The following is a 22,288-nucleotide window of genomic DNA, read 5'->3' as shown; positions in this document are numbered from 1 at the left end:
GCGATTCTCAGGACATCTGCTGCCCTCTGCTGCCATCCCTGCAAAATCTCCCGTCCTTCGCATCCTCGGGAAAACCCCAAACTGAGAGGGTGTATTTGCGTTCTGTGGGTTATTGAGCTCGGTGCGTTATCCAGCAGCTCCAGGAGCATCCAGCAGCGAGTTCTCCTCCTCCTGGCAGTTCCAGGTTCTCAGAGGAGGATCCTGCCACCAGGAGCAGCACGAAACACACACAGGACAGAGCTGCACCAAGTGCTGTGGAACCCTAAAAGCCCTAAAAACCCTAAAAGTGKGTCTGTGTGACACAGCTCTGTCACTCCAGGGCACTGCTCCGCTCCCAGAACTCACGGGAACCAGGAGCCAGCGATTTTCTGACAAGACATATTCAATCTGAAGCTGTTTTCAGGAAGGGATCACACCTTTGGGAATGCCTGATGTTTCCTCTGGACAGGTTAGAGTTTGTCCCAAATCAGGGCTGTGCCCCGTGGAAGCCAAAAGCCGGCTCAGAACAGAGCTCGGAYGGAAAATGGGCGAGTTCACCTCCCTGCCCTTATCAAAGTCATGGCCTCGAGTGACTCTGCTCAGCTTGGTTTGGGTCCGAATACAAACTCCTGCTAAAAACAGGAAATGATTGTATCTTTACATCAATATACCAATCCCAAAGCAGCCCACGGCCCCACGGGGGTGGAGGGAAAGTCTGGGATGCACAGTAATGGTCTGGGAGGGGAAACTCCCAGGAAATAACCCGTTTATRAGGCTGTGCCAGAGTGTCTGCCCTGGAAACTTTGCACACCTGGATTATTTTCTGATGGAAAAAGGGGAAATTGTTGGAAACTGTAMAAGTGTTCCTTTCCTGGCTCTAGTCACAAAGGCCTTTGGTGATGCCAATCTGATGACAGGAGTTATGGACCACCAGACACCCCTGATTTAGGGGAAATTGCATCCAGGACTGTTCTGCCTGCTATCGAGCTTCCCCAGGCTTTTACTCTTGTGCCACAGACAGCACCTACCTTTTATTATGTACAATAATCTGCTTCTGGCTGCTGCAAAAGCCATTCCCTGTCACAGCTATCATCTGTCTGGAAAATTTCCTATCAGGCTGGAAATTAGGCAGATGCTCTGTGGGACAACGGGGAACTCACCGATGTGGGCGGGCAGGTGCATCGTCGCAGAAGCTTGGGGTACAAACGCTCTGAAATTAAAAATCACACCTTCAGACATCAGAAAACTTGCACCGGTAAAAAGCACAGAAGAGGCTGAATTGCTCTCCCAGCTCCTTCCTTAATTTAGTTTGGAAAGCCTTGCAGAAAACAAAGCTTCCAGAAAAGCTGGGGAGCGCCCAGGYTGCTGTTATTGGGATGTTACGGTGAAAGCTGTCAGGGTTTGAGGGGTGGGGAGGGGACATCCCTGGGCTGGCCGGGYTCCCGAGGGACACAGAGAATCCCCCACTGCCCACACCCGGGTCACCAGCACCTCTGCTGCATGGGAACCCTCAATTCACGGCGAGGGGCTCCTGGGGTGTCTGACTGGCCCTGCTGGGGGAGATCCCGGGGTCGGGCAGCAGCACAACCCCTCACCCGCACACGGGAACCTCAGTGTCCCCAAATCCCCTGGAGGGACAGGCAGGGACCTCTGCTCAGTGCCAGGGCAGCACTTGGGGTGTTTAAAACATCACTGGMGACAAATGAGAAGTGTGGGATCAATGGGCACCCATATTTGTGGCATTTAAACCATCACTGGGGACAAACGAGAGGTGTGGGATTAATAGGCACAAAAGTTTGTGGTGTTTAAACCATCATTGGGGACAAATGAGAGATGTGGGATAAATGGACACCCACATTTGTGGTGTTTAAAGCATCAGTGGGGAAAAATGAGAGGCGTGGGATCAGTGGACACCCATATTTGTGGTGTTTAAAGAGTCACTGGGGACAAACGAGAGGTGTGGGATTAATGGTCACCCTTCCATCAGTGCAGAGCACAGCCTTCACTCCTCCCTGCCCCACATCACCGCTCCGCCCCAAATCTGCAATTTGGGACCACATGGTGAGTTTAGCAAAGCCAAGGGATTGCAGAGGACAAACTGGGGATGTGGCAGGCAGGGAGGGAGGCACTGGGGACTCTTTGGAACCTCCATAGAGCAGGGCAGAGGGACAGCCCAGCCCCGCTCACAGATCCGGACACACCCCGGGGCAGAACTCGCTGTTCCCAAGCGGAGGTGACACCCCAGAGATGTCCCGGGATTAACCCGAGATTAATCTTGACGTAATAGAGAGAAGGAAGCAGTCGGTGTGCACAGCCCCGGTTAATTCCCCCGTGGGAGGGAGGCAGTGGCCACGTCAGCCCGTGGGTTTTGGTGACACAGGGAGGGCACAGATGGCACCTTCTGCCSCACCTTGTCCGCAGCTCGGTGTTGTCCCTCAGGGTGGGTTCTCCAGCCGACAGCAGCCTCTGCAGGACAGCCCTGGCCTCGGTCCACGCCGCCCGGCCCAGCCCCATGAAGGCGTTCAGGGTGGGCTGACAGCCACAAAGAAAAGGTCACCTTTTGTTCATSCTTCACCTGCAGGAAGGTGTCCCACGCTTCCCTCGCGGTGCTGGATGCCCGTGGCTGCCTGTACCCCACCCACACCCCAAACTCTGCAGCAGGACCTGGGSTTTGCATCACCCCATCCTCAGCCACCACTGCAGGCCCTGGGGGCTTTGGTGTCTCAACCAGCTTTGTGTTTACCTTTACCCTCAACACAGCCCCCCTGTCATTAACATCCCATCCATGGAGTGCTCAAGGCACAGGTTGGATAAAATTAACCTTTAGGCTTCATTTCAGACAYCTGCATTGCCAAAGGATGATGACACTTTCCTGGAAAATGCCCCCCAATGCTCCTGCTGTCCTTGCTATCACACCTGTGATGTTTTCCTGTGCCAGAACCCACCTGACAGACAACATATATCCCATTCATGTTCWTTATCTCACCAAAAGTTGCTAAAATCCTTCACTGAATACATGTAAAGTGCATGTGGAAATGAGAACAGACTCTGATAAATACCTGATCAAAGACGTGCTGGTGTTTGGCAAGAGCTGGTCCATTGAAAAGGTGTTTGATGACACTGAGATCCAAAATCTGGTCYCCAATTGCCACCCCGAGCCTGTGCCGAGGCTGCAAAGCAGCGAGAAGAGAGGGGAAGAGAAGAGTTGATGCTTGTACCCAAAAATGCCCCAAAGAGGGCGCAGGGTAAGACACCACAGGGAGTTGAACCCATCCAGGACAAAGGTCTGGTAGCACAGCAATGGATAATCAAGAGCCATCTGTGAATCTGGCYGCTGAAAAATGCTGAGAGCTTGGGCAGAGCATCACTGCAGAGTGCCTGCAGACCTTGTGGGGTGGAAGGAGCCTCATCCCCCATTTTTTGGGGGAAGGATTGCACAACAAGCAGAGCTGTCTCTCCCCACCMTCCTTCCCCCACGGTATTTGCCCACCCCTCATCAATGACAAGCGCTGCAGAAGCCCACACATCTGGAATACGCTGRGAAGGAGGAAAACGCTCCTCCAGGAGGGAAACTGAAGAAGAGAGGCTGTGGGATCCCATCCCTATYGGCATGCCATTGGAGGAACGGGCATTTCTGCACCCCAGCTCCTCCCCAGAGGACCGAGGGTGCTCTGCATCCCCTGATGGCATCAGGAAGGTGGCACATGGTGCTCTGGCACACCATTTCTGTGCCACATGGGCCGAGGCTGCTCCACACCAGCACATGGTGCTCGGGCACATGATTTCTGTGCCACAGGGCCCAAGGCTGCCCCACATCAGCACATGGTGCTCTGGCACATGATTTCTGTGCCACAGGGGCCGAGGCTGCCCCACATCAGCACATGGTGCTCKGGCACAYSATTTCTGTGCCACAKGGGCYGAGGCTGCCCCACATCAGCACATGGTGCTCGGGCACACCATTTCTGTGCCACAGGGGCCGAGGCTGCCCTAATTCACCATCTCACACCATGCCAAGAGCCCGTGCCGAGCCCAGCCTGGATCCTCGCTGCAGGAGCAGCATCCACACGCTCAGGGGTTGTGGCTGCAGCCCCTGGCAGATGCAGCCCGAGCACAAAGCTCCTGTTCATCCCTGGGCCCACGCGGAGCCGGCGGCGACAGACCCACGGCAGCTGCGGGGCAGAAAACACCACAGCCTGCATTCTTTGTGTCTTTGGGCAAATAGAGACAAAYTGTAACAGCCCCTCTGAAAAGGAGCTCACCAAAATAACCATCTTCAGACATCCATGCTATTAAACCTATTTTTTAACCTTTAATTTCCAAGCAAGATTCCAAAAGTGGTGGTAAGTATTTATTCAGCAAACATTCCCGCAGAGAAAAAACTAAAGGTCATGTCAGGTTAATTTGTAACTGGGAGAGTCAGGAATGACACCAATTGTTTTAGCCTGAAATCATTAAAAYGTTCAGCTACTATCAGAACATTGTTCTCCTGAATAATTTCTGTAAGTCTTGCCTGTCATTTCACAATGTTTCAGTGAAGATGCTTTTTTCAGAGAACAGTTACTGAGGAAGGGAGAAAAATAATCCAAACTTGCCAGATAACAGCACACACATCTAGGAACAGATTAAATGCACCATCTCAGTTTTATCTTTGGAGAAGATCAGAAAACACAATCTTCTGCTTTTTTTTTTAAACCTACACGGATAAGCAGCAGGAACCAGGAATCACAAAATGTTTCCATAAGCAATGACAAATACATTCTCCACTTTTTTTTTCCGAGAAGCAGCTCTTGGATTGTTTCCCTTTCTCCAGAAGGACACATCTCTTGAGTTCCATCCTGTCAGGCATTCAGAGGTGTGAGGTTCAGTCTAGCTAGGGTCATTTCTCATGAAAATTGGGAATTGGGAGCTGCCTCCTTGGCAGAAGGTTTGAGCCACATTTTCTTATGTGATCATAAAATAGAAGGCCTGGAGCTGGCTCAGCCTGCAGCCTTTGGGCACAGCTTTTAACGTGACACATTTGCAGCCTTAAACACACATTTAATGCAGCACTGCATAAACATATGGCCAATAAAACACAACGGGTCAGCTGCAAAAACAGGTAAAACACACATTTGGTGCCCTGGTTTAATGCTTTGGCAGCCACCAACAAAACCCACCAAGAGCAGTAGTTAATGGGGCTTCTTAAGGGCCACGGTGTGATTGCAGTCCAAGAAACTGAGGGATTAAGTTAAAAAGRGAAAGTTGAGTGTGGAATATGGCAAGTATCTATGTAGGGAGTGAAAGGTCAAACACAGATTTAATGTCACAAAAATGGTCAAAACCATACAAGAATTACTGTGCATATTAGCCCAAGTACTTCTCATCAGTATTAACACTTCTGATTTCTTTTGTGCAGTTTCTAAGAAGTTACCATCAAAATAACCACACCAAGGGAACAATGTGGCAGCAACAGCTTTGCCATCAAGTCAGGAAGCCTGAGAGTGTCTCAGGCTGGGAAATTCTGCTCTCACAGTCCTGGAACAATCACAACATCCCAAGAACAAAGCTTGCTGTTACTCACCTCCTCCTTCGTGGAGAAAACCCCATAGGGGAGATTTTGGAGAGGAAAATCCGAGTCCTTGTCCACCTGGATGAAAGACATGTTGAACCTTGAGCAGCTCCCAGCTCCAGGTGCTGCGTGCCTTGYGAGGAGGAAGATCCTCTCCAGGTGGTGGAACCCAGAGCAGAGAAGCATCAAATCCCACCCTCTGTCCCCAGACACAAACCAATCGCTGCTCCTTCACCATCCCACCCCTCTGCCCGTGGTTAATCAGTGCCAGAGGTTTGCTGAGTCAGCAGCTGGTACCTGCTCCGACCCTGCAGAAATGGGCTTTGCCTGCTCAGTTACCCTTCCTCGAGGTACTCAGATGTGGCATTTAATTTAGGGGTGGCCTTAGCTGGGCTAGCAGATATGATTGATGATCTTGGAGGCTGTTTCCAACCTTAACACTTCCATGATTTTACAAACCCTCACATGAAACCAAGGCTTTCCTGTAACAGGTATCTCACCACAGGGGATGGATCCAGCAGCTCTAAGAGCAGCAGTAACTCCCCTCCTTCAACTCTGGAGGGGTCACTTATGTGCCAGGGCACTGGTGAAATGATCCTGTTCAGCGTTCTCCCACCAGGAGATCAGCAGCCCTTGGGAAGTTGCACAATTCACACCTGAAACTGCACTTTGTATGGTTTTCAGTTTTGCAATGCTGCTGCATCTCACCAAGGCSTTCCATTTTCTCCACAGTTCCACAATCTTAGAACGAGAACATAGATGCAGCCAACCATAAAGAGCAGGKAGGCCTGTCCTGCTCCCAATCCCAGTTCTCATTTTCACAAGTAGAAACCAATGAGGGAACATCCTTGAAATGAGAACTAAATAGCAAAGACCACCTCTTTCCATTAACAGGAAGATGCCTGTGATAGCCAAGCTAAAGAATTGGCTTGCTGCTGAACATGCTGGGGTTTTTAARGGCAGAGGAGTCATTAGAAGAAATGCAGCAAATTGTAGAGCCAGACATTGAGTGCAAGATGCCATCACAGCATCATCTGTGACAGCCATTCACTGCTTGAGACACAAGCTCACAAGATGCTGTTGAAAAGGGGTCGTATTTGAACAACACAATGCCTAGCACAAATTTGGGAAAATCTTCCTGGAAAATTTCCTCTGACTGTTGGAAGTGTTTTAAACACAGTGAAGATGTTTTGTGGCCAGATTACAGAATCTGGGTTACAGAACCTGCTTATTCCAAAACTGAAACAAAACCACATTGAAAACCTGTCCCAATAGCATCCAACATGAGAAGACAGATTTACTCAAGCGATTTGTAGTGCTGTGAATGTGCCAATGTTAATTAAAATGTTAATCTGCCAACCTCAAGCTGATGACACAAAACACAGATTGAAGAGCAGATCAACCACCAGGATAACGCAGAGCCACTGCCAAAGCAAACAAACAYGACACGCAATTCTCAGGTGTCACAGAAAGGTGGATTTCCAATCTAAAGGCAGGTTTACACAACAGGACCATAAAATCCTTCCATATTAACTCTGAGCCCCCTGCACCAGTCAGGCCAAAGGAGGTTTATTAGATTGCTTGGAGAARGACAAGAGTGGAAGCAAAACTCCCCTGCCAGGCAAAGATCCTGCCCTGTGATCCAGAGTCAGAGGGAATTCACTTTGTAGCAGGTGGTGGTAAAGGGAGTTACGTGAATACTTCTCTTGTACCATTTCTTCTTTCAGACACCAGAAAACTCAAGTGTAACAGGTTCCCTCACCTTGTGAAATCTATGGGGTCTCCTCTGCCTKGCCCACAAGCATCACTGTCAGGTGAAAGGCAGGTTAGTCAGGAGAGCACGGAGGGAGAAAAGGACACATTATGGAAAAGAGACACCAGAAATTGGKAAGAGGGATGAATCCAAATGAGAAGAATCAGGGGATAGGGAAGGAGCAGCAAAGAGGAAAGAAAACACCACCAAGGGTGACGCTGCTGCTCTTCCATGCTCKGAGCTGTGTAAGAGGAAGTTTAGCMAATGCTCTGAGGAAACACGGGATCTTTGACCCGTGATAAGGCAGACCATTACTAAACTTGCCAGTAAGTTATTTATTCCTTCCTTCCTTTCCTATAAACTCTGTGTGCTTCGTGGATTGTGGTTAGGCCATTTTTGCAAGCAGAAGCTACCTCATTTATTATTCGGTCTTGCACATTACTTTCTGTAACTACCAGAGAAAGCTCCTTCTGCTGCAGTTTATATCCTAAATGCTTTACTAAATGCTAACTGCTTTATCTACAAATTGCCAGCCATAGCTTTTAAAGAGCATTCCGAATTTTAAAGAATGGAGCCAGCTTTGATTAAAAATTTAATGTTTTAAATAAAGCTGTGCAATCACATTTGTTTCACAAATGCTCCAAAGCAGCAGCAAGTCAGCCAGTGAGATTCCAACTGGGAATCAGGACCATCTGGAGAGGAGCTGGTGCTACTTTTTTGGTGTAGTGTTAGGTTTGGTGACAAGCAGCACTGGCTGAAGTTTCCATGGCACTACATAAAACACCTTTAAGTTATGGAGATGAGCAGGGCTGAGCACAGACTTTGCTCTCAGAACAGGCAGCCTTGAGGAAAGAAACTCACTGAGCATCCTCACAAGGCAAGGAAAGAACAATTCCTCCAGCACTGCTGTCAGGAGGGATTTGGGATCCACGATTTCCTGGAACCAGAATCTCACACAGCTCCACAGCCTGGTCACTGGCCACATCTGTTTTACCTCAAGGTCTGGCCCAACTAAAGAACATTGTCACAATGTCACAAATGACCCAAACTCCTGCACAGAAAGCACAGAGAACTCCCTGGGCAGAATCAACAGACAAGGTCTGGAAACTGCAGTGTCTCTGGAAGTTACAGGTGAAAAGATAGAAAAAAAAATCAGAATTTAGCTGGCATTGGAACACACACATGGCTGCTGTGAATAAATACACTTTAAGTAAAGGAACCACCAATGGAAGGTCCCCCTTCAAATAAAGCAAGAGAAATACAAATTACATATGCCAGTGACAGCCACAGGGGCTYGGATTTTTTTAAATTTTATTTAATCAAAGTTAAGACGTGGATAAACATAAATACAGCACAGGTACTTCAGATCATTCTTCATATTTGTGTACAGACAAACTGATGGATGTAATCCCAATGAAAACTGCAGTCAATGAAGTGCATACAGCCTTCCCCCCACACACACAAAAACAAACCCCAATTAAAAAAAAAGAAGAAAACAACAAAAAACCCACACAATCTCAGCACACACTCTCATTACAAATGATTCATACATAAATAGGTAGAGGGTGCAAACAAGCTAATATGCGAACATGTATAACCTCTCGTTAATGGGAAAAAAAACCAGAAGCAGCCATAATGATTAAAATACATTCAGTTACTGATAACTAGTTGTGCCATACAAGGCATTATCAAAAAAAAAAAAAAGGAAATTGTGCTGCAGAGAAAAGCTATATACAACAAGAAAATAAACTGCAAAGTTAACGCATGCATGTTTTATCCTGGAAAAGCACAGCCCTCCAATATTTTCTCCACGTTTTGTTATAAAAGCCCTCTGCACTCAACTAAAATTAAAATGATCTTAAAGGATAATACTTGTAAAGTTTACTTAAGTCTTCAGCCACAGAAAACTGCAATGAAAATAATGTTCAGAGTCATTTTCAAAACAAAAAAAAMSRAAAMMAAAAAAATCTATTCATCTGATGACATGCATGATTAAAAGGTCTAGGCAAGATACACTGCTCTACGTTCCTGATGACTAAGGAAAAAAGCTCAAGTCAATTTAATCTGCAGATGGTCAGAAGATTTTTGTATTCCAGCAGAAGCAGCAGTTCAGATCTTCTGGATCTTTTCCCCAACGACTACAGGATTCTCTTTTCTGATTTTCTCAGCAGCATCAGCTTTGTAATTGTAAGAGCAACTGTGTACATCTGAGTAACGGTGCATTCCACAGTAAACGTTCCCACACCGACATTCGAACCCTGTGGACAGAAACAGCAGCTCAGACATTTCCACATTCTTAATTACACTGGCTTGTTTTAAATCCTGAATGTGTTCACTCACTAGCAATAAATCTCAGTCACCAGTGGCAATCAATCAGCCAAAGAGCCTCTGCTGCAGAAAGCATAAGAATCACAAGTAATACATTTTAAAGTGATTACAGCAAGATTTGAACTTGACCATTGCTTCTTTTTGCATGACACTAACACAGAACATTCCTAGAGAACTCCTGCTCTTTTCCTGTGTTTATAAATCTTCACCCTGCAGAAGTCAGGCCCTTTCCCTGAACCACTGCAAAGCTAACTAGTGAATGGCAGCAAACTATCATCCTAAATCCTCAGCAGACTTTCAAAAGGAAGTATTTGGAATTATGAACGTCACTGAAAGACAGGAGGCTGAAAAACAAAATGATACATAAATGACTAATCCAGTTAAGAGTCAGCTGAAAGCACCTTGGACTGTTATTTCAAATCAACATCAGATGACCATGCTCCATTTTCCCTTTAAGATAATATTTCAAAGGTCCAAAAGCCAAAGCAAGCCTAAGGAAACTGAAATCAGTATTTCTTACCAGTAAGTCCAACCTTCTTCCTGCACATGAAACAACGATTCTTTTTCTGTTTTGGTTTGTCAAGTGACTTGTCCTGTTCTTCAGGTGTAGGCTCTGCRTTCTCTGACACTGAAGCTGACATTAAAAAAGTTAGTAAGAACAGTGGAGAGAAAAAAGGCTCTCTCTTCCCTTTTCTTTTAAGTCCTTCAATAATCTAAAGCCCATGTTGTACATTTGCCCATTTTGCTGCAGCTTCCAAGTCTTAAGTGCATTGGTCTCTTTGCAGTGACTGGAACTCCCTCCTTCTAGACCTTCACTATAATTTAAGGAGAGAACTCAAAAATGCWTGAAAATATCATAAAAAGCACAGTAATAAACATTAGGTTTAACAGTGTGATTCAGCACCATCAGATCTGAGAAGAAAATCCAACAGCCAAATGTTTCCCCACAGAATGTGCTTATAAGAAGCACTGTAACAGCATCAGTTAAGCCAGACGACCTCTTTTAAATCCTGAATCAACATTCTTTTTGCTGAAGGCTGCAACATGGAAACCACACAAAACACAGCATTTCAGAACAATCCCTACCCCTGTGATGCTGCTGCTCTTGTACACCTGGAAAAACCTTACACAAGAGCTGATCACTGCCTGGTGTGAGAAACACCAGCTCAATAGACTTAGGGTGAACTACAGCATCCTGGAGCCCAGAAAGAAGCAGGTAAAAACCTAATTTTAAAGACATTTTTCCTAAGGCAATTTTCAACCTACTTTAGTGTTCTCTTACATCTAAAAGCAACAGGTTACAGGTTGTGTGGGAGAGTACAAACAAGTAATGGTAGTATTTGCCTGACTCAGGTAAAAATAGAAGTTGGCTGGTTTTCCTCAAGTATTTGCACATTCCTTACATTACTAAACAGAAATAGAAACAAAAAACCCAACTTCATTTCAGGAAAGGCTAAGAGCCAACCTCTGCCTACCAGACACAGCTAGACCACAGCAGGACAAGTCTCCAGTGAGTAAGATACACAAAAATTAGGAGTATTTGCTGCAAAGAACAAAAGCAAGCTCCAGCTGGGAGRAGCATCGATGGAAGCAGAGCTAGAACCAATGCTGTGAGGAAGGGAATACAACAGCAAGCTCAAACATTTGTCAGGGAAAAAGCTGCAGGCATCTCTGTGCAGCTGGACTTTTGTTTGTCAGAGACTGTCAGATGCAGTTCTGTGCTAGTTCTATGCCAGTTGACAGCTCTTCTGCATGACAAATCCAGCACAAATCATGTGCTGCTATTTTGATTTTTTTTTTTTTTTGAAAGGAAAGGGCACTCATCACTTTTGCTATGTATCAAAACATTGTACTAAGTAACATCAGTGGATAGCAGGATACCTGATCACCAGCAAGGACTTTGCCTGAGGGGATGGTATATTCCACAGGTTAAACTAGCAGAGATACTGTTAKATATGGTTTATTAAAACCTTCTAAATCACCATCTATTTTACAAGTAGAGCTTTTCTTCGTCCTGAAATTTCTAACAATTGATAGGTTTAGCAAAAAAAAAGTAGTTTCAATGGCTTTAAAGGGCTGTTAAAGGGCACATTTTTGAGTGGGCATAATACCAAAAGGATTGCCAGATAAGAATCAAAAGCAGCAAGGACTAAAAGAGGTGAAGTAAGTACCAGAAGGGGTAAGATTTACCCAAAACTTTTGCAGTTTTATATAAAACAGATATTGCAGTGTTTATTTATTCATTAAGACATCTTAGAGCCGTGAGCTAATATCCTCCAGCTTGCATTTCCTGTTGTAGCAAAATTCAGTTACCTCAATGTAAGTCTCACTAAGAGCCTCTGTAACCATTAGCTAAATTTAGGAAAAACTGGCACTCTTCCCTGCATAACAAGGCTCTCATACATCCCTACTTGCATTTTCTTTCTGTGTATGGCTCTCACATTAAAAAGGTTTAAAAATATTTAAGAGCTGCTGCTCRGTGTAGAACTGAGTGGGAAGATTCTTCTACTGCACCATGAGTTACTTTGTATCTACTGTAGTAACCCTAAATTTTAGGTCTTAATTTGCTTTCGAATCGAATCCAGAAATTTAAACCAAGATCCTCTATGATCATCACAAATATCCCAACCACCATGCCAACTTTAGATGACCAAGTGCCAGTGCTCAGTCTGTAAGTTAAATGTGATGACTGAACTGGTCTTTGGGAATTTTATGCCTTTGTAGTTYCAGCTTGACTGCAAACAGCAAGGACTGTTTTGCACACAGCTCAAGTCCCATTTATCTGTCTGCTTTAGAAATTTAATAATAGTAATCTAAGAGAGCTTAATTRTTCACCCAGTCTTTCATTCAGTGTTGCTGTAGCCTGGTAATTTTTGTTAAATGGCAAGTTAAGGGGACCTCAACTCAACACAATACATTAACTCATACCAGCAGCACAGAACAGTTTGCCCCAGACAGGCATTTCCACAAGGCAAGATTTTATCAAAATAAATATTGACGTAATTTCTCCTTTTGCTCCCCTACATCAACACAAGTAGCATCAGACACTCTTCACTCTGGGACCAACACTGCTGTGACTTCCTCTTGTTCTAAATGCTAGGAACTTAGGCAATACTAAAAAAAACACTTTGATTCCCATGTTTGTATTACATTGTCAGCAACCTAAAATTTAAATTTAAAAAAAGCCCCGAACTTTAGGATGCACAGTTGTGACAGTAATTCAAAGAAATCCTCTCAGCATCTATTCTAAGCTGCTTTCCTTCCAAACTTATATTTTTYAAATGAAAATAAAACTGGAAACACTRCATTTCSTSTGATTTTCAGTTAAGAAACAACACAGAAGGAACTCTTAAGGAAATAAGGCTGACCCTGCCACAGTTATAAATAGGGATTGTAATTTAGAACTGCAACTACATGCTGGTGGTGCTCTTAGTTTAGAAACCAAGGTACAAAGAAAAGGACAGAGGACACAGCTGAGTAATCTAAACACCTGATATAGGTTGATCCACGAAAAACATACTGTAAAATGCAGATACATCCCTAAATTCAAAGATTCTGGATGAGAAACCTCTTACCTTCACATAAGGAGAATGAGCTTGAGAGACAGAGAATTAAAAGGAGCACAAATTATCCAAATGGTTAAGGAGAAAGACATGCCTCAGAAAATTTGCTTGGAAAGCTTTTCTATTTTCAAAAACCTTTTCAAAAAGTTTCAGTTTGACTTGCCTTTTATGAAGAGAAACTTTAGCCTTATTTTGCCTTCTGATTTCACWGGTATCTGTATTTGAGAATCAGCCATCTCTCCAACAGGAGTGTATTAAGAACAGTTCAAGTTTAAAGAACATTATTAATAAGTTCTGTCTCTGAAAACCAGGCACCAACCTTGCAACTCTTCTGTCTCAGGTACTGTTTTGTCCACAGCCGTACTATCCGCTTGGGATGACGCTACAGATTCTGTTAAAAGTGACTGACTTGACACAGGGCTGAGGAGCAAAAGAAAAAAGTTATGATTTTTATGATGCATTTCCACATTCTTTCCCTGTAAGAGATAAATTAGGGCACCTCTTGATGAAAAAGKATGCCAGAACTTTTCACTCTAAAGTTGTTTCTGTAAACATTTAAAACCGCCACAATCTGAAGTCACACAAAGGGAATTTTTTTTTTTTTGCATCTATATTGAATGCAATAAAACAGTTCCACTATAAAAAAGGAAAAATACTTCGGGTGGTTTGGCATACCATCACTCCACACAGAAGCAACAATGCAACATTCAATATGCAAGGATCTTTTATAACATAAAGTCAGCAAGGTAATTGTAGAGGAGCTACTTTCAGTGTTCTGGTGATATGAATGAGAAAATYGCAKTATGTCAATRTTTCCAGTAATAAAGTTGCAGCAGCTGCACACAGAATCTCCTGGATTTTCACAGTGTAAAGTGGTGCTGGCCAAACTTCCCAACCCCCTAGCCATACTGCTAAACCACACATGGCTGAACACTCAGCAATGAACCCTCTCAACAGTTGAGAGAGAGCAATTCAACACTAGCAGCCCCTCCCAGCCAAGCTGCTCATCCAGCAGCGCTCCTATGGACCACAACAGAGCTCAAGTCCCAAGTAAGAAGTAGCACCAGCTCATTTGCATTATTTTTTTTTTCTTCCTTTCCATTTAGGGATTCAAWCTGAAGGCAAGAAACAGATTATCCAGCAGCCCATGACCAGCACTCTGTGACACAACCAGAGCACTGAAGTCACAATTTTAATTGTCAAGAACTGCGTGAGGGTCTTGWGCTGCATGTCTGGCCACCTACCAAAGAGCATTGTCAGTTTAATATATCTGTCCTCAGAGTATTGTAAGTCTGAGGTATTTCCAGAGACCAAAGTTGAATTCCCACTTGTTTATTTTGGAGAAAAAGCAAGTGACACTGATTTTTTTGAAGTGCAGGTCCAAGAGCAACCATCCACTCATTTCTCCTGCAGCCAGCAATCAAGCCAGTGATCAGTGAGGTACTTCTATTCTTTCATGGTTTTATTGAAGTTGTGAGAGAACAAAGGCAAGGCACTGTAAYTGGTTCACATCTGTGCATTGACCTGGATGAACTTTTTTTTTTACACATATCAGAAGAGCTGTTTCAGGGTAAGATATGTATTTTCTACCCCAACTAGAAACCTCAGAATGGAAAGACTAAATATAGCATCAAGCATGGCACCTAGCTCTCAGTTCATATGCAGGATCCAAGCATGAAATAACACCTCCTATAAAAAGCTAGGGAGCAGAAARCAGTCTGAGCACAATCAGTCAGCAGTAACTGATGAAATCACCCTCAGCCTGTGTTTTACTACATTCAGTTTTTTAAAGGAAAGTTGAAATGAGTATTACTGCAAGTTAGCTTCCATAGTATGTAACACACTAACACTTTTCACTCAAAAAATTTCGAAGCACTTAAGTCGCTGTTGGTTGTGTCATTCTAAACTGAAATGCAGCCACTAAATATAAACAAATATTTAGCTTTTACAAATGGAGAACACTTAGTATGTCTGAGTGATTTACAAGAGGACATTATGTATCCTTGAATAATCCAGATGGAAATTACTTGTTTAATAAGAGATCAGTTCAGTAGCACAACTTGTACCAAGACTCATCTCTTTCTCCTGTTCTAGTACTCTCCAATCTTTGCAAAGCAACTGGCTTGTTAACACATTATCATACATTTATTTATGAGCTCTAGTAAACAGCTCCTGCCATTTTACAAAGTCCTCAAATTTCTAGGATGAAAAGAGTTCTCCTTTGGTAAATATACAACCACAAGTTGTGGAATCAGAAGAGCAGCCAGACAAATCTCTGTAGAACAGAAGCTGACTACTTCTATTTGAGGCTAAATTCTAAAGACAAATTTCCATCTGAATGCCAGATGAAGCGCAGAGATCTGCTCCTATTCACCCTGAGATCCCATGTTTTAAGCTAGCACTGAAATCTTAMACCTTTCCCTAACCCTGGTGCCAGSGTTGAATTATACAGGATCAGTACACTWCATTTAATCATTTTGACACAGATTTTCCCATGAAGATGCAGAGCAGACCRAAGCATCTTACCTTGGCTGCATAGATGGAGTCGATGTAGAATCTAAAGTGGACTGAGTTTCCTGGGCACTGCCCTCTGTGCACTGGACCGGTAAGGACTCRGTGATACTACTGACAGAGGCTGCTGCAAGACACACACCCACAGAAAATGTGTTATGCTACTTCCTGGGATTACAAAAGTTACACATTGCAATTACTCTTCGACCCCTACGACACCAACCAGGAAAGTAATTGAATCTCTGCCTACACCAGAACGAAACGTAATTCTACAAAAAAGTAATTATGTTTGGCCACATTTTGATCTCATTCCAGCCCCAGGGCCCCAGAATTTACACTGCAGAAAATTTTGAAGCTGAAGGTTTAAAATGGTTACTATTTTTTGCTAATGGAAGTGTCTACAAGCAGCTTTCTCAGCACAAATTAAAGTATTCTGACATGAGAATCTTGAGTTTTGTTTAAAAACTCAAGATGGATCTGTGAGMAAACCAGCATAACATCCTAATGCCAACTCCAGATGCATTTTGAAGGTGTAGAACCTAGATCCTCAGATTTCGACAGAAGCTATTGCTTCAATTTAAAGGTTGTAGGAAAGGTGRCAGTACACGGGACACTGAGCCAAAAAGAACACAAAATATCTGAAGTTAAGGAGAAACTATCAAGTGTTCACAGATTAAACCTTCAGCATGAGGCTGCACAGATGAAACACCTGTACTTKAAATGCTTTTCACAAATATTCCCCAAGCTTAATCCTACCTCTACTGTCTAGTAATTTCAGAAAAAAAATATGYTGGTGTAGTGGTTTTTGTGCATTTTTTTTTAATCTTCAAACAGGAAACAATACAAAAGGTATTAGCAAGAATCTCCTTCTGAGCAGATTAATGGYAGCACAATTACATTATGAGCATTCCATCCAAGCCCATTCCATAAGGTAAGACACTGGAATGAAATGGTTTGCACTAATGCTCCAACAATCAGTATCTGGACATGGCCAGGAAGCTGCTGCCCATCAGGCTGAGCTGTTCACACACACGTAGGATGGTGTTACTTACCAGGAGGGCTAATTCTACCATTACTGTTCTGCCTTTGAAGGTGTTCTTTGTAGCACACTGAACACATGCCATTTGTGCGAGGGTTCCCGTAAAATCCRCAGCCAGTGGAACAAAGCATAGGCACTTGGCTACGGTTAGTTTCTTGAGCCATTTTCCCTTCTTCTATAAACCTGAAATTGATACACACAAACCAGTATTTAGAGGCCTGAGAAAAACCTTCTTTTAAAACTGACATTTGAAAATCTGGAATTTCCTATAGCTCAGCAAAAAGACCTTCCATCGAAAAATGCCTTGTGGGTAACTCRGTGGCCTTTCCCAAAAAGTCTATAAAGTCTGCCCAATAACACAAATACAGTCATATGTAAGCTTTGCATGACCCACCTCCCAGCACTGCCCCACAAAGAAAAGTAATTTTAGCAAATATTGGAAGTATTACTGCTTCTGGCAGTCAGGTAAGGGGAGTAGGGGAGGGGGACACTTATGCTGAAACCCAAACACCTGATACTGTGCAAGAGAACTATAAAATAAGAGACAAGTATGGTAACAAAGGCTTACTTGCTGCATAGTAATTATAATTAACAACAGTCACATGAATTCACGTGTCACTGTTTAGTCACTGCGTCATTAGTGAAAGATGATACAACTGCTTACCACAAACCCCATATTAYGATTTTTCACACACTAAGAGAAAATCACCCTTTCAGTCAAAAATATTAGACCAGGTACACATAACCTATTAACAAATTTTGTGTGAATATATACTAAAAATGAGAAGTAAGAGATATACGAGTCACCTTGTTATTTAAAATCATTAAATTTGTTTTTCATAAAAAGGGTATCGTTTTTTCCCCTGGCTTGTATTAAGTAAGTTTCCAGATATTTACAAGAAAATTACAACAAATGACCACTTCCATCAGTGTTCTGAAGGCTCCTAACTATTATCAAATGCTCTAACTTGTAAATCATTTTTGGCACATCACTTGGTGAGATGATTTCATATTTTTCCCCTCTCCATAAATAAATAATTTCCCTTTTATTTTTTACCAATTTTGAAAGAAAAAGTAACTTCTCATTAAGAAACTAGGCATATCAAAGTATCAATTATTGAATTCCAGATCAACTTAGGTCCACCATTTCCTGATTAGAAAGTAAGCTGAAGCATAGGTAATTTTAATTCTTGCAAGTCAAGCCAAAGATAAGCAGTATTACTGGAAAAAAAAAATCAATCTTKCAAGTAACATCAATATACTTTCCAAACAAAAAGGAAAAAATCCAGTGGGAAAAGGGTTTCAAGATACTTGACTACTTCACCAATTGCCATGTTATAAAACTAGATTAAACCACAGTAAGAAGTACCACAGTAAAAAAKATTTGCTTTTACATAAGATGTATTTGAAGCCAAACACAAACAACTTTCCCATTATTTTGTTTCCAGAGAAATCTCATCTCCTCTCACACCCACATCCACTCCATTTTGATTTYATTTCCCCAAAACATGTGAAATTGATACCAACAGCAAATCTCTGGGTTGCAAAGCCAACAGCAACACAGAAACAAGTCAGGCCTTCTGTGAGAACGTATTCAGGATGTAAGACAAGGAAGATGAACAGGCAGGAAGACAAGCAAATTCTGATAGTATCTTTTTCAGCTTCAACCTGCAATTAAGCTTATTTCAGCAGTTGACTGCACTCCCCCACCCCAGTAGAGAAGCACTTGCTTTCAACATACAAAGCCCCCATTGACCTCACACGACAGCTAAATTTGATTTTTGCTGAAGTACTGTACTTGTAGCTGAAAGAGCACTTTCATTCCTGCCTTTCTCCAGACAGTCTTTCAGAATGAAACTGCAAGTAGCGTATGTGGAATTTAATTCTTATGCTGTGCCCAACAGTCAGAGAAGCCATTTCAGGGGATTGCAAATGAACATGAGTTTTCTGTGCTTTGGTAACCAGAACCAATTTCAAGCTGAAACCTTACGCAAGTCACTCTTGGCATAGAATGTTTAAGAATGAAAAACTAATTAAAAACACTTTTGACTGAATATTTCAAGAGCTAATAGAGATTCAATGTCACAATACAAGTATTAATCCTTTTAATTTTAGGCAGTAGCATATTAAAGAACCCTACASTAACTTTCAGAATGTACCATGATTGCCTTTCTGTTCAATATTAGCTTCAAGCAGCACACAGGASCTCAATAACAACTCCAGCCCAACACAACACTGCTGAAGGGACAGTGTTGATGCAATCAAAGAAAAATAATCTCTAACATGGATGTTAAAAAAACAAAAAAGTTTGGTTCCTATTCAATAAACAAACTGTGAAAGGTGCACAAAGATGCCCAGACGAAAAACAAGAAAAGCTGGCCTGAGTTCCAGCTAAGCCAGTTCCCAAGCTCATTAACCAGTGGATCCTGTCACCAGTCAAAGCACAAGCCACTGGCATGAGGCTCCAGAACACTTCAGTCTCCAAGGGGAAGTGCCAAGGATTCTTCTGCAGGGTTTTAATAAGGGCCACAGGAAGCGGAAGATCTTTCATTGGTTGCTAATATTTGAGAAATACAATGAATAAGAGATAGGATCAAATTGATGYAATGTTATGAAGTCAAATGAGAAAGAAGTTGCATCAAGACAACAACTTGTTGGGTTCAAAGGGAACAGTTGTGTACAATCCCCTTCACCCACACAATTAGCACCCCAAGCTGCCAAAAAAACCCACCAGGGAAAAAAAGAACCATCACCAACACAAAGTTTTCTGACAGTTCAGAGAACTCAATCAGTTCACATGCAAAAACACAACAAGCAGAAAGTACAACAGACAGGACAGCCTCTAGAACTGATATGAGGGAGGACATGTGATCAGGAGGGACAACACAGGTTTTAGCAGCCTGTAAGCTGCTGGCGTGGTTGAACCCATCTATTTGAACCCTAAAGCCACAGAATACCAAACCCGTATATTAAGCTCTCGCATGCTTTGCCCTCCCTTTCAGCGCTCACATGCACCAAAATGAAACAAGGAAGTGATCAAACTTTAAAAAATTAACCACTCCACTTTCGGCCAATTAGTTTCAACACAGACTGATTTCTGAGCTCATTTGTCACATGTGTGGTGCTTGGGCAGGAAGAGAGGGGGTCTAGCTGCAGGTACCTGGAAATGCTTGTTTCAGCAGCAGAGCAGGCCTGAAGAATTAGGAGAATCACTAGCCAAAAMCAGGCATTGAAAAGAGAAGGAAAATTGGTGCCATGCACGTGAGCCATGCGTCTCCTTGCACAGGCACTCCTGCAGGAGGGCAAGGGCCGGGATGACACAGCACAGCCACAGGGACGGCTCCTCCTCAGCGCCYGGGCAGCAGAGCAGCCGGACTCTGGCCCCAGCACAGCAAACACAACAGCAAGAGATCATGGAACAGATGTTACTGGGGGAGGAAGGACCTCCCATCAGCCCAGTTCTTGGCTCGGCTTCAGMTGATTTTTGTTTCAAAACTGTCCATAATTCCCTACAGTATCCCTGAGCCCAAACAGCTCTGYGAGAGGGATGAGCTCTGGCCACTGCACCCCTGCTCCCAGCCACATCAGCTCAGCCATCTGATGGAAACAACATGAGTATTTGTTCTGGTGCACTGGAGAGCTTGCTGATCTGATAGAAGATCAACTCCAGAGAACTGACATTCAGTGTACAGGAAGCGACATGGCTAAAAATAGGACAACTCTTTTTAGGGGCAGCAAGCCCTTGCTGAGCATCAAGCCTACAGTAAAATAAATCCCAAGTGCATACACCATCTGCAATTTCAAAAATGGTCTCCTTGCTTGGCTTCAGTATGAAACTTGAAGCAGCTTCATAACTGAAGTGACAACAAGGTCTTGGGATCAGCATGACTACATGCTTGTCCCCCTGGGTTTGAGGTCTCACAAAATAAACATGGAGCTTGTCAAGTTCCTGGAAATGCCTGTGGGCTCCGCCTGTTCCTCCAAAGCTGTGGCTGCACAGCATTCACAGGGTAATGCTATGAATTCTGAAGGTTATTCTGAATGCGGAATAATTGATTCACCTTGAAGAAAAAAAAAAACCAAAACAGCTCTTTACAGTATTTTAAGTACACTCCTGCTTTGCTTTACAGTATAGTTGTATAACCAGTTGTGTGAGAACTAATGAGAAGGAAGCAGACAAGAGGGAACTGCAAGAGCCTTAAACAACTTCTCTCAGTGCAACCCCAGAATATACACTATGTTGAAGATTAAGGAATAAACAGCCTCTTTTTGTATTAGCTAAAAATTGCTAAACTTCAACTGAAATTACCTCTAATTCTTTTCTTAAAGATGTTTATTGCACTAAAGCATGGCAGCACACAGCTCTGCACACTAAGTCCTCCTTTTCCTACAAATTAAGTGCCTAAAGTCTACCTGTTCCTGTTACTCCTGTAATACACAACTTCATGCATCTAATAATGCCCTTTTACTCTGCTGCTGCTACAGGTCCTACCTCTCCTCCCTCACCACAGCACATCCTCTGAGTAAATTCCTCTCTGYAGCAAGCCAAAAATATGTAAAGGACATTCCTATAAAGCATATAGAGCTGAARCTGTAGAACACTAACGCAAGACAGGACAAATCTTTTGGACATCAAGTTCTCTGAAGAAAGAGCCACATCTTCCAATACTCTGTACAAAACACTTGTGGACATCCCTTCCCCACAGASTGGGCACTGTGATACCAGTCTTCCTCCTCACCCCCCTTTCTTCTTTTCCTTTTAATTAAAATGTTTATATGCCACTAGTTTCAAATAACTGATACCCTAGCTTTATAGGCTTCAAATGTTAATCAGTAAGATCAGAGAGAGCAGCATTTAGCAGGATTAAACACACAAGATTTAGGAATAATCTCTTTCACCCCCCTCCCCATTCACAACAAGGAAAAAAAAATCTGGCACAGAAGCCAGCCTTCTCTTCATCTGTCTTCCCCAAAGAAAAAGGTCTCTTGAATACCAGTTATCGTCATACTTCAAGTTGTGGTAAGGAAAACAAGCAGATCTTCCCATCCTGCAGTACAGTCTTGTGTTCTGCAAACACTCCTAATATCTGTGACTGGTATGGGAAGGATCCCTCCCAAAACCACGCTGAGAAGACCACCCAAACAGCATTGTGCCTCAGCACCACAGCAAATGCAGTTTGAACCGTGCCCATGCCAGCTTTGAATCTGCTTCTCCAAGAGAAAGCAGAGCACTTAGTGTGAGCTGCTCTTCACTGTCAAAATCAGCACAATGACAGTTTTACCTGACACTCACCTCAAATGATAAATCCAACTTTAACAAGTCATTAAAATATTCCCTCCTCTGTCATAAGCACCTTTATAATGAAGCAATTCAGCACTGACTGCAGTAGCACCAGTACTAATGGTCRTTTTCTCTTTGTGCTAATGAAGCAAGGAACAAACTGCAGCAGTGGTAATTTGTGCTGCTTAAACATACAAACCTTCATTCCAGGCACAAACAAAGCAAGACAAAGCTGGGCACACAAAAATACACTTCACTTTAGAGCATGTACTGGTACAGATATCCA

General features: G+C 43.3%; 2 protein-coding genes across 5 annotated transcripts in view; both read right to left on the bottom strand.

The window, feature by feature from the left end:
• FAH (fumarylacetoacetate hydrolase) overlaps window positions 1–5,703 on the bottom strand; it is a 15,263-nt gene extending 9,560 nt beyond the window's left edge. The window contains exons 1-4 of the mRNA XM_057365854.1: window positions 5,540–5,703; window positions 3,039–3,149; window positions 2,390–2,511; window positions 1,140–1,189 (exon numbers count right to left, since the gene is read on the bottom strand). Of these exons, the coding sequence (XP_057221837.1) occupies window positions 1,140–1,189; window positions 2,390–2,511; window positions 3,039–3,149; window positions 5,540–5,620 (364 nt within the window). The 5' untranslated portion in view covers window positions 5,621–5,703. The remainder of the gene's footprint in view (window positions 1–1,139; window positions 1,190–2,389; window positions 2,512–3,038; window positions 3,150–5,539) is intronic.
• Window positions 5,704–9,241: 3,538 nt separating this feature from the next.
• Window positions 9,242–22,288, bottom strand: part of ZFAND6 (zinc finger AN1-type containing 6) — a 32,233-nt gene continuing 19,186 nt past the window's right edge. For all 4 annotated transcript variants that reach the window (XM_057365853.1, XM_057365851.1, XM_057365850.1 and 1 more), the window contains 5 exons: window positions 16,735–16,904; window positions 15,698–15,809; window positions 13,491–13,591; window positions 10,129–10,242; window positions 9,242–9,538 (listed from right to left, as the gene is read on the bottom strand). In XM_057365853.1, coding sequence (XP_057221836.1) covers window positions 9,390–9,538; window positions 10,129–10,242; window positions 13,491–13,591; window positions 15,698–15,809; window positions 16,735–16,885 — 627 coding nt within the window. In that variant the 5' untranslated portion in view covers window positions 16,886–16,904 and the 3' untranslated portion in view covers window positions 9,242–9,389. The remainder of the gene's footprint in view (window positions 9,539–10,128; window positions 10,243–13,490; window positions 13,592–15,697; window positions 15,810–16,734; window positions 16,905–22,288) is intronic.

Source organism: Malurus melanocephalus, unplaced genomic scaffold (genome assembly GCF_030028575.1).
Source record: "Malurus melanocephalus ecotype Western Australia unplaced genomic scaffold, MMel_1.1 scaffold_58, whole genome shotgun sequence".
Classification (NCBI taxonomy): Eukaryota; Metazoa; Chordata; class Aves; order Passeriformes; family Maluridae; genus Malurus; species Malurus melanocephalus.
This window is presented reverse-complemented; position numbering and strand designations above follow the sequence as displayed.